This window comes from Bison bison, unplaced genomic scaffold (genome assembly GCF_000754665.1).
Source record: "Bison bison bison isolate TAMUID 2011002044 unplaced genomic scaffold, Bison_UMD1.0 scf7180017864341, whole genome shotgun sequence".
NCBI classification, from domain to species: Eukaryota; Metazoa; Chordata; class Mammalia; order Artiodactyla; family Bovidae; genus Bison; species Bison bison.
The window spans coordinates 3,080,605-3,093,791 of NW_011494913.1; the positions used below are offsets into that span (position 1 = coordinate 3,080,605).

The window sequence follows — 13,187 nt, forward strand, 5'->3', positions numbered from 1 at the left end:
TTTTCATTATGACTCTGAGGAGTAGGGAATATTTGAATCCCCAGTGTACAGAGATGGAAGCAGAGGCATAGAATGACAAATAAATAATAATAAATAATTAGTAGCTAGATTTACTGGGATTTGAACCCAAGCAACCTGGGTCCTGTGCTGTTGCTGCTACTTCTTCTTCTACTATAGCTACTGTTGCTTCTGTTGCTACTGCTACTATTATACTACTGCTGCTATTGCTACTGCTGCTGCTGCTATTGCTGCTACTATTACCACTGATACTGCTATTGCTACTATTAATATTACTACTGCTGCTGCTAATGCTACTAGCACTGCTACTACTACTGGTACTACTATAGCTGTTACTACTGTGACTACTGCTACTATCAGTGCTACTGCTATTGCTATTACTATCACTGCTGTTGCTGCTGCTACTGATATGACACCATTTATGACGCTATTACCACTGCTGCTACTGCTACTAATACTGTTGATTCTACTAATACTACTATAGCTATTGGTGCTGCCTCTGTGACTACTGCTACTACTACTGCTACTTCTGTTACTGTTACTATCACTGTTGCTCCCACTGCTATTACTACTACTGCTGCTATTACTGCTGCTACTGTGGCTACCACTACTGCTACAAGATCTGTGATGTAGCTCTTCAATCTTGCTCTTCATATGGTGTCTGGATCTCATCAGAAACAGAGAGAGGTAGGGTGGCCAGGATTCTGTGTTTGATATTGCACTGACCTCACCTGACGATTAGCCACCCACCGAAGAGCCATGGCTTTGTTCATCCTCCTAATAAATGTGTGTCATTTCAGAAAGTCCTCTACTGCATTCCTCTCTGCTACAATCAGTGTCTTTTCCTCTCTTGTCCTCCAGGACAGATTCTTTACATCCAATGTGACTGATATGGACGAAAGAGCTCACCTGAGCTTCCTGTCCATGGCAAAATGAGTAATCAAGACCTTGATGAGACATACTTTGTCTCTCTCCCTCCACCCTGCCAGGGCAGGACATGTTGGTGAAATAGGAAGCAGCCCTCTTTTCTTGTGTAGTAGAATAAGTATGGTAAGGCAAGAAAGAAATGGGGAAATGAACAGGGGGTATGGCGCAGGGTGGAACAGGGCTGGTGTGTCTTTGGGGAAGGATGAAGCCTTTTGTGGAGAGAGAACCCACAGAGACCTTCCTGGGAGTGAGACCCCCTCGGGGTCTGGCCCCCACAGAGAGTGGCAGGCACCTCCCCCTCCAGCCCCGGGTGGGGACGAGCATACATTGCCTGGGCCACGTGGTCACACTACGCTTCCATCCACATGGAGAGTGAGGTGCTAAATACAGAGGCAGTGTGAGAGGCCCTCAGCTCTTCTTCCAAACTCTAGAAAAGAGGAAGGCAGAGCAGGACAGCAGCGCCCTAAAATAAAAGCACTTTCCACGCCTGCTGCATATGCCCAGGGCTTTTGAGCCCATGAACCCTACAGAGGTCTTTCATCTACTTTCCTGGTCAGCCCCTCACCATCTGTGAAAGATCCCAGACCTTGTGATGTCTCCCTGGAGCAGTGGATGTGGGGCTAGTGGGAGTTACTCCAATGAAATCCTGATGTCGTCTATGTTTCCTTATCAACCAAGAACATATTTCTAGCATTTGCCATCTGTGGGAGAATGCTTCCTCTCTCCCCTATTAAGATTATAGCATGGATTTGGTACTTTGACAAATCACACACGTACATAGTTCATTCTAGAGATTATAATAACCTCCCCTCCCAAAATATATGCCCCATGATTAGATGATACCAAGATGTACTGGGATGGGACTGATACTCTATAGGCAGACACAGCCCATCACTGCCCTATAGTCCCTATGCCAGGTGGAAAGAAGGGGTAAACTAGTTTTAAACACTGAGTGGCAACCATATCCCATGCATAAATTATGAGTACTTTTCACAAACCCAGGTGGGAAAAATTTCCTTCTGTTATATGGTTCCCACCAAGCATCGAAAGAAAATTTTCTTAGGGACCATGTTCCTAGTGGAGTTTCAGATGCCAGTCTACCAACAGACAATCTTCACCGTTACCCCCAAATATCCAGGAAGAAAACCACCTCTCACAATGGGTGCACAGCTCCACATGCACCTCCCAGGCCTAAGAGAAGCTAACCTCTTCTCTTAGGTTGATTGCACCTATGTCAAAGACTAGTGGGGGGACTAATCATACACACTCTGTGTTTCTCATCTTGGAAGGAAGGGAACAGGTGGGCAAGTAATGTTTCTACCTTTTGCGCCCTCCTGCTCAGCTAGGATTCCAGTAGTGTTCTGGTTGACTTAAGACTTAGCATTCAGAAGATGAGGGGAGACGTTTCCCAGTTATTTCCATATTTTTGACTTTCTACAGAGAAGAACTTAAAACAGGTTCAAAATCATGACTCGCCACAGGAAGGCTCTGTCCCCAGTTCTGACAGATGAAATCATTCCCCATTAACACAGCCATCACAGAAACTTAAGATACAGGACTCTCCTTACTCCCTAAGTGTACAACTTTTAAATACAAGAGGCACCCAGTGAGCTAATATGCTGCATCTGCTGACATCGGCCATAATTGCCTGCTAATGTGCTTAGAGGTATTGCCCAGTTGACTGGTTTCAATTTCAGCACAGAGTTCTAATAATTACAGTTGGTGGGGAAGTGTGCTCAACTAGAGCTGAGGCACACTGATGCACGAGGCAGGCCAAGGGTATGGGTGAGACTCCCTCCTGGAAGAAGTTTAGGAGGCCAGCACTGACCTGCAGCATCTGGAGGTAGCCTTCCTGGGGGTCGCAGAGCAAGGAGGAGATGCGGTGGTTGTTCCTCATGCATTTCTGGTTGTCCTTTGCAGAAGGGAAGATCTGCCGGACCACAGTCATCCTGCCAAGGGCGCTGTGGACCAGATCCAGGATCTCTGGGTCACTGATTTCCTGGGAAGATAACCAGAAATGCTTACCATTGACTTATGACCTCATAATCTCTGCAGAAGACTTACCAGTAGATGTCTAAGTTGACAGCCCAAATAGTTAATGCCAAAGGGGTTATGAGTTTGGGCTCAAGGTCAAAGAGCCTTATTAGCTGCTTACTTACAAATAATACTTGTTTACCCTAAAATGCAAACAGGATTGTTCAACACCTTCCCTGAAGGACAGAAAAAGATAATCTGCAGCTAAACCACCAATGCACTGGCTTCCATGGAGTCAAACCCTAAAAGAACCAATACTGTCAAGTGTCATGAGAGGCATTAGCTGGGATAAAAGGCTCAGTTTCCTGTTGGGAGTTGTCTACCTGATGTAGACAAGGAAAAGTGGCTTCCTCTGACAGAGCTGAACAAAATGCATTAAATTTCCCATAATTCTTTAACAATTAGATTTTTTTAAAGATTTGCATACATACAAAATTTTAAAATATATCCATTCATTCATCCACTCATTCATTGCACAAAATCTACCCAACAGCTCTTCAGTGTTTTGTTCCATGTTAAGACTGGGGTATAGCTGTGAATGAGTCAGGCTTAATTCCCTCTGGTGAAACTCAAGGTCAACATAGGCTGAAATATATGGAGTGATGTCATACCGAAATCTAGGAGCAAAGGAACCCATCGAACTTCCACATGGGCCCATATGCTAAGTTCTTTACACACATTATCTCATTTTGTACTTGCAACAGCCTTAGGAATTCTATGAGGTAGGTCCTATTATTACCATATTTAAAATGAGCACTCCGATGCATAAAAAGAGCAAAGGGAGCAGGCCAAGGGGAGCTCTTCCCAGGATGAGGCTTCTGTGAGGAATTAGCACTGAAGCTGAACCTGAAGGATGAACTTATTAGGCAAAGTGTTCGCTTGTAAAGGCGAGCAGGCAGGACAGTGAAGAGTCGAGTTGGTGGTAGTACTGCTGTGTACTGCTGAAGATGGAGGCAATGGTTCAGGCAGCACTGTGTCCCTCCAACCTAGGGAGGGGCAGGGCCACTGGCAGGAGAGAGGAATGATCAAAGGCAGTGTGGGATCTGTGTCCTAGACCAGATGTGGTTATGGGGTTCAGGAAATATTGCTAAAACATTCACACTATAGATGATGAGAAGCACTTGAAAGATCTTATGCCCCAATAAGCCACAATCAAATTTACATTTTTAAAAATCTCTGACTGCTGTACAGAGAGAGGATTAGAGAGTAACAAAACAGGTCCATGTCTGAGATCAACAAAGGGACTATAAAAAATGAACATTCACCAAGGGTTTTAATGGTGGAAGAGAGGTTAAGAAAGCTCTGGTTCACTGGTTCTAAGAAGTGACTCTATCTGTGTTGGTTGCAAGTCAAGATTTTAACCATGAATAACTGTGTTTTAAAATTGGCCTTAAGTCTTCCTCCTTGCAGATGACACAGCCTAGCTTTGAGACAATGAGATGGTACAAATGGAGTTAATGAGGTTAGAAATAGTGATCGAGAATTTGCAGAATCACATAAACAAGAACATAACACGTTTAAGGATTTAAAGGTAAACAAAGCACTCTCAGGAACTGTCCTAGGTACTCAATATAAGGGTATAGACTGGTCAGTTATAACCATGTACTAGATCTGGGAGAAAGGAAGAAATTAAGAGTTGAATCCTTTTAGAATGATCAATAGTTCCCAAATGTGCAAAACTGCAGGCATTTCTAAAGAATTAAAGTGCTTATACATACTGAATCTGGGTTTCAACCACTTAAACTTTGTATTTCGGACAAGTCTGTTTAAGGAATGATGATCATATTGGATTGGGACCAACTGACAATCAATGGTGAGGAAATTGCAAAATGTTCATATCTTTGGACAACCAAGTGAGAAGAGCCCAGGATCCAGCTGGGCTCCAGAAAACAAAGCAGAGAATGTAGCTGAGCCTGGACATTTGTGCCCTGCTCTTAGCTGCCCTGCTAATGGACACATTGCCCCAAGTAGGATAGCAGGATGAGAGAACTCATGTTCTAACCTACTAAAAAATAAAACTGTAAGAAAGACCAGTGAGCAGCATGGTCAGCTTTACTTGAAGAAGGAATATAGAGGTGAGGTCTTCATGGGTGGGAGGTAACCTAGAAAAATCATAAGGTCATGAGGAAACAATTCAAATTATGCGTAAGAGGGTTCCTCAAAGTCAGCACACTTAAGAAATGGATATGTGACATACCTTTTGTTTTTCTCACTTACTCTTGATAGCGGAGAAGGTGATGGCACCCCACTCCAGTACTCTTGCCTGGAAAATCCCATGGACGGAGGAGCCTGGTGGGCTGCAGTCCATGGGGTCACAAAGAGTCAGACACGACTGAGCGACTTCACTTTGTCTTTTCACTTTCATGCATTGGAGAAGGAAATGGCAGCCCACTCCAGTGTTCTTGCCTGGAGAATCCCAGGGATGGGGGAGTCTGGTGGGCTGCTGTCTATGGGGTCGCACAGAGTCGGACACGGCTGAAGCAACTTAGCAGAAGCAGCAGCAGCTGGATGGCAGGGGTTACCATAGAAACTCTTTAATTAAACCTCTCCTGCACCCTTAACTTCCAGATAGGAGAGTCAACGGCAATGAACCCTCCCTACTACCCCGCAACAATAACCTTGGAAATTGTAGGGGGCCTGACTGATAGGAGAACACAGTACCTTTCTCACTTCCCTACAATATGCAGCAGCATATGGGGGGATTGATGTCAGGGCAGCCAGGACCTAGTCAAGGGTCCCGCAAGTCAAGCCCTCCCGCAAGTAGCCCTGATCTCCAGACCATTCCTTTCCAATTCTACCTTCCCAGGACAGAGATGAGAACTTGGCATAGCTTCCTCCAACCCATTAGCTGCTATACGCCTCCCTTGCCGTAAGGATCTCTGCATAATCTCCCACAGTCCTGTTCTCACCCAGTCACTCTGATTCAAAGCACTACTAGCCACCTCCCCACACCTCTGCTGCTGCTGCTAAGTCACATCAGTCCTGTCCGACTCTGTGCGACCCCACAGATGGCAGCCCATCAGGCTCCACTGTCCCTGGGATTCTCCAGGCAAGAACACTGGAGTGGGTTGACATTTCCTTCTCCAGTGCATGAAAGTGAAAAGTGAAAGGGAAGTCGCTCAGTCGTGTCCGACTCTTCGCGACCCCATGGACTATAGCCCACCAGGCTCCTCCATCCATGGGATTTCCCAGGCAAGAGTACTGGAGTGGGGTGCCATCGCCTTCTCCACCACACCTCTGGGCCTATCCCTAGTATCTAGTACAGAGATAGCTGCAATCAGATGCTAAGAATCCACTGAAGCAACTCCCCTGGGTCCCATGGAGGCAGTGAAAAGGGTCACTTCTCCCAGGGATTTATCCTTTTCTTTGGAGATACCCAAGTCTGCACCATCAGTCAGCTCCTCAGCTCCATGCCAGGCCTTCTGTTCCAATGGCCCCACCAGGTCCTTTAGTATTACTGGGCTGCACACAGGTATCTGCTCACACCCTGCTCACTGATGCCAGGAACTGCTTCCAGGCTGCACACCAGGTCAACCTCTGGACTACTGGGAAGAGGATCAAACTCTGGGTCTTCCTAAAGGTGCAGAGGGCAATCAAGCAGCCAATTTACATAAACAACTTGGAGAACAAACTTTCCCTTTGTCTCAGCTGAACATTCCTTCCAGAGAGTGCTACTAGCAGAAGAAACAAGACAATGTGTGTATACTGTGTGACGTCCACTGACCTCACCACAGTCAGCAAGGCAGCAATGTAACAGTAACACATCATATCCATACACTCAACTAAGTGCTGATGCGTGGAAGGGCACAGGCTCAAAATAAATCTTCCTTATTACTTTTTAAGTTTGTCTTGTGAAATATATCTTAATGCACAGTTCAGTTCAGTTCACGTCAGTTACTCAATCGTGTCCAACTTTTTGCGACCCCATGAACAGCAGCACGCCAGGCCTCCCTGTCCATCACAAACTCCCGGAGTCCACCCAAACCCATGTTCATCGAGTCAGTGATGCCATCCAGCCATCTCATCCTCTGTCATCCCCTTCTCCTCCTGCCTTCAATCTTTCCCTGCATCAGGGTCTTTTCAAATGAGTCAGCTCTTCGCATGAGGTGGCCAAAGTATTGGAGCTTCAGCTTCAACATCAGTCCTTCCAATGAACACCCAGGACTGATCTCCTTTAGGATGGACTGGTTGGATCTCCTTGCAGTCCAAGGGACTTCTCAAGAGTCTTCTCCAACACCACAGTTCAAAAGCATCAATTCTTCAAAGCTCAGCTTTCTTTATAGTCCAACTGTCACATCCATATATGACCACTGGAAAAACCATAGCCTTGACTAGACAGACCTTAATGCACAAACCCTACATAAAGTATGAATAATAAATGATTTCAGTGTACCTTTCATCAAGAAATAAAATATAAGCTGCATCTTGATTGGATGCCTCTTTCCCAAATGCTTACCACTTCCTCATCAGGAGTTCCCTTTGTCACGCCATGACAGATGTAACCTCGATAATACACATCTTAGGCTTGCACATTGTGTTTAGCTCTGTGTAAGCTAAACAGTCTCTTACCATTGTGTTTTAACACAGTGGTTCTCAAACTGAGTCGTGTATCAGGATCACCTGGGGAACTGACAAAATTACAGAGGTCCGGTCTTGTCCCATTTCAACAAGCAAAGCTTCTGTGTTCTACATTAGCTCTCCACATAATTCCAGTATTCACCAACATCTAAAAACCCCTGGGTTTAACATTAAGTTTCTGTGATCTATTCATGGTGATGGATGCAGCTCTGGTTTATTCATTTTCACAGCTGTATGCTCTGCATTGTATGATTCTGCCACAATGCATTCATGGTATTGTGATTACCATTTGAATGTTTTTGCTTCTTCCCTATTAGGAACAAACCTTCTATGAACAATTTTTCTTGCCTGTGTGTCTTGGTGCACACCTTTAAGAATTACTCTACATACCTGGAATTAGAATTCCTCCACAGGAGAATATGAAAGTGAAAGTTGCTTAGTCGTGTCCGACTGTTTGTGACCCCATGGACTTCTCCATGGAATTCTCCAGGCCAGAATACTGGAGTGGGTAGCCTTTCCCTTCTCCAGGGGATCTTCCCAACCCAGGAATTGAACCCAGGTCTCCCACACTGCAGGAGTATTCTTTACCACCTGAGCCACAAGGGAAGACCATACGAGAATATGAATGTATTCAAATTTACTAGATAATACCAAATTTCCAGATGATTTGTATCCACTTATAATCATGTGTGCTGAAGAGTTCTTGTTGTTCTTCCTTTCCTGATCCTGATATCCTGCTGCTGCTGCTGCTGCTAAGTCACTTCAGTCGTGTCCAACTCTGTGCAACCCTATGGACAGCAGCCCACCAGGCTCCTCCGTCCACAGGATTTTCTAGACAAGAACACTGGAGTAGGTTGCCATTTCCTTCCCCACCTGATATCCTATGACTTCCTAATATTTGCCAGTCTGGTGAGAATGAACTGGTACATCACTAGACTTTAATTTCCACTCCCTAATACTTAAAAGAGTTAAATATCTTTCATACACTCATGAGTCATCTGTTTCCTTTTGTGTGCTTGTGATCTTTGTATAATTTCCACTGGGTTTTATATTTTGCATGTTGATCTATGGGACCTTTTTTTCAGTTCTGGATATTAAGTTCTTATCACATGCTACAGATACCTTCTCTAGTTTCTAGATTAATAAGTAAAACTAGGCTATAAATTCATCCAACTTGGTGTTTTCTTTGTCAAAAGATTTTTATTACTAATTAAATTTCCTTATTTCTATAGGAATTTTCTTATTTTGCCTTCCTCCCCCTGTCATTTTTAGTCATGTTGTCCAAATTTTTCACTTGATTGGCATAAGTTGTTCACAATGTCATTCTACTTCTTCTATTCTCTCCAATGCATCTAAAGTTGTGTGCCATCATGCATTTCTAATAATCTGTATTTGTGTATCTTCCCTCTTATTCTGATCCTATAAGTTAGTATATTTCATAAATTGTCCTTTAAAAAGTAAGTTTTATCTTAACAGATACTGTTTTATGTGCTGGTTTTCTCTTTCATCAATGTCTACTCTTATCCTTATTATTTTTATTTTTCCATTTTCTTTTGATTTATTAAGTGGTTATTTTTGAAGCTGTTTCCATATGAAACCTAGCTGATGAATATTAAACATTTTTTTCTTTCCTAATGAACTATTTAAGACTATAGATCTAAAAATCAAACATGCTTTAGTTATGACCCACAAGTTATCATATATATTAATTGTATCATTGTTTCTAAAATTCCTATTTGAAATGTTTTTGACTCATGAATAGCTTACTAGAGATTTTTTAAATTTTTCCAAACATGAGGTAATTATTTTTCAGTAATCAAAGATGATGCTGTGAAAGTGTTGCACTCAATATGCCAGCAAATTTGGAAAACTCAGCAGTGGCTACAGGACTGGAAAAGGTCAGTTTTCATTCCAATCCCAAAGAAAGGCAATGCCAAAGAATGCTCAAACTACTGCATAATTGTACTCGTCTCACACGCTAGTAAAGTAATGCTCAAAATTCTCCAAGCCAGGCTTCAGCAATACATGAACCGTGAACTTCCAAATGTTCAAGCTGGTTTTAGAAAAGGCAGAGGAACCAGAGACCAAATTGCCAACATCTGCTGGATCATGGAAAAAGCAAGAGAGTTCCAGAAAAACATCTATTTCTGCTTTATTGACTATGCCAAAGCTTTTGACTGTGTGGATCACAATAAACTGTGGAAAATTCTGAGAGAGATGGGAATACCAGACCACCTGATCTGCCTCTTGAGAAATTTGTATGCAGGTTAGGAAGCAACAGTTAGAACTGGACATGGAACAACAGACTGGTTCCAAATAGGAAAAGGAGTACATGAAGGCTGTATATTGTCACCCTTAACTTATATGCAGAGTACATCATGAGAAATGCTGGGCTGGAAGAAGCACAAGCTGGAATCAAGATTGCCAGGAGAAATATCAATAACCTCAGATATGCAGATGACATCACCCTTATGGCAGAAAGTGAAAAGGAACTACAAAGCCTCTTGATGAAGGTGAAAGAGGAGAGTGAAAAAGTTGGCTTAAAATTCAACATTCAGAAAATGAAGATAATGGCATCTGGTCCCATGACTTCATGGGAAATAGATGGGGAAACAGTGGAAACAGTGTCAGACTTTATTTTTGGGGGCTCCAAAATCACTGCAGATAGTGACTGTAGCCATGAAATTAAAAGATGCTTACTCCTTGGAAGAAAAGTTATGACCAACATAGATAGCATATTGAAAAGCAGAGACATTCCTTTGCCAACAAAGTTTCATCTAGTCAAGGCTATGGTTTTTCCTGTGGTCATGTATGGATATGAGAGTTGGACTGTGAAGAAGGCTGAGTGCCGAAGAATTGATGCTTTTCAACTGTGGTGTTGGAGAAGACTCTTGAGAGTCCCTTGGACTGCAAGGAGAGCCAACCAGTCCATTCTGAAGGAGATCAGCCCTGGGATTTCTTTGGAAGGAATGATGCTAAAGCTGGAACTCCAGTACTCTGGCCACCTCATGTGAAGAGTTGACTCATTGGAAAAGACCCTGATGCTGGGAGGGATTGGGGGCAGGAGGAGAAGGGGACGACAGACGATGAGATGGCTGGATGGCATCACTGACTCGATGGATGTGAGTCTGAGTGAACTCCAGGAGTTGGTGATGGACAGGGAGGCCTGGCGTGCTGCGATTCATGGGGTCGCAAAGAGTTGGACACGAATGAGCGATTGAACTGAACTGAACTGAACTGAATCTTCAACGTATTATAACCTGAGAATGTGGAATGTGTGATTCAAATCCTTTAAAGTTTATTGAGACTCACTTTGTGACAGTTTGCATGAATGCTTTCCGTTTCCACTGTCCAATTGCTGCTGATTTCAGTGGCCCATTTTTAGGTCCATTAGATGAGGAGTTTTCCCATTTCTGTTTGTATTCAGTCTTTATCTCCAAAAATCATATTTGGAGTTTTCTTAATTACGTATAAGTTTAGAATGATAACTCCTTGCTCATCTGAAACTTTTATCATTATTTATGCATCCTCTATTTCTAGTAACGTATCTTGCCTTATAGTTTACTGCTATTAATATACACACTACTTTCATTTTGGTTAGTATCTCGCTGTTATTTTCCTATTTCTTTGCTGTCAATCTTCCTCTATCACATTTTAGTTGGGACTCTTATAAGAAAAATATACTCAATTTTTTATATCCATCCTAGACATTTTAGTTGAAATCTCAATTCATTTATATTGGACAATGATCATACATATAAATGAATTGATTTTATCATACTATTTACATTACATATTTTACTGTTTTTTTCCTTCTCTTTAGCTTCTTGAAATGATTTTTTTGTATTTTCATTTTCTTATTCTCTTTTCAAAGCTATAACAATATTGTCCAATATTTTTTCATTGGATATCATGAATACTTTAATTGCATAAGTGTGAAATTAATCAATATTCTTACTCTCTCAATCTTTATCTCTAATCATCATCATCTCAGCTAATGCCGTAACGATGTCTAGTGTTTTAATTCTAGTTTTCATTATGCCCTCTTATCACACATAATTTCCATTATTTTATACAGTAAATATTTATCTACTTAACCAATATTTATAGATATATTTGTTAAACATTCTTCTGTAGCCCTCAAACCTTACGTCTAAGATTATTTTTCTTGCCCTGAAGTATATCATTTAGAATTTCCTTTAAATGTGGGTTTGTTGGTGACAAACTTAGTTTTTGTTTATTAAAAAGCATTTTTATTTGGATCTCATTCTTAAAATAAAAAAATTCTAAATTGAACAGTATATTTCATAGCACAGTAAAGATAATATTGCATTATAGTCTTGCTTCCATTTAAGTTCAGTGTATTAGATTCCTATGGTTGTAATAACAAATTATCACAAACTCGGTGGCTTGGAACAACAAAATTTTATTCGGTCACAGTTCCACAGAGCAGGAGCCCAAAAATCAGTCTCACTGGGCTGGTATTAGAATATTGGCAGGCATATTCAGCCCACAACCTCGAGTTATTAGGATTCAGTTTAACTGTCATTCCTTTGAAGATGACCTCTTCTGCATGGATACTTTTCAGATTTTTCTCCGTTTCTGGTTTTCTGCAGTCACAACATGAAGTGTATTTTTAATTTTTATTCTGCTCCTGATTCTTAGGCTTCCTAGATCTGGACTTTAGTTTCTTCAATAATTCTAGAGAAATGTAAACCATACTATCTTTTAATACTATTTTCCCTGCTATTTCCTATTTTCTTCTAGAAATCCAATCAACAGTATAGTAGAGCTTATCATTCTATTTTTCATGTTTATTAACCTCTTTTCCAGCTGGTTGTTGTTGTTAGTTGTTCAGTTCCTAAGTTGTGTCTGACTCTTTGCAACCCCACGTACTGCAGCACGTCAGGCTTTCCTGTCCTTCACCATCTCCCGGAGCTTGCTCAAACTCATATCATTTGTTGACCTACGGACATTTGTTGGCAAAGTAATGTCTCTGCTTTTTAATATACTGTCTAGATTGGTCATAGCTTTCCTTCCAAGGAGCAAGTGTCTTTTAGTTTCATGGCTGCAGTCACCATCTGCAGTGATTTTCGAGCCCCCAAAATAAAGTTGCTCAATGTTTCCACTGTATCCCCATCTATGTGCCATGAAGTGATAGGACCAGATGGCATGATCTTAGTTTTCTGAATGTTGAGTTTTAAGCCAATGTTTTCACTCTCCTCTTTCACTTTCATCAAGAGGCTTAGTTCTTCGCTTTTTTCCGTAAGTGTGGTGTCACCTGCTCATCTGAGGTCATTAATATTTCTCCCAAAAATCTTTATTCCAGCTTGTGCTTCTTCCAGCCCAGAGTTTCTCATGATGTACTCTGCATGGAAGTTAAGTAATCAGGGTGACAATATACTGTTGAAGCCTGGCTTGGAGAATTTTGAGCATTACTTTGCTAGCATGTGAGATGAGTGATTACTCCTTGGAAGGAAAGTTATGACCAACCTAGACAGCATATTAAAAAGCAGAGATATTACTTTGCCAACAAAGGTCCGTCTAGTCAAGGCTATGGTTTTTCCAGTGGTCATGTATAGATGTGAGAGTTGGACTGTGAAGAAAGCTGAACGCCGAAGAATTGATGA

The 13,187-nt window shown here is 41.9% G+C and overlaps 1 protein-coding gene across 1 annotated transcript in view; it reads right to left on the bottom strand.

The window, feature by feature from the left end:
* GRID1 (glutamate receptor, ionotropic, delta 1) overlaps positions 1-13,187 on the bottom strand; it is a 686,979-nt gene that overhangs the window by 228,067 nt on the left and 445,725 nt on the right. The window contains exon 6 of the mRNA XM_010854508.1: positions 2,774-2,944. Within this exon, the coding sequence (XP_010852810.1) occupies positions 2,774-2,944 (171 nt within the window). The remainder of the gene's footprint in view (positions 1-2,773; positions 2,945-13,187) is intronic.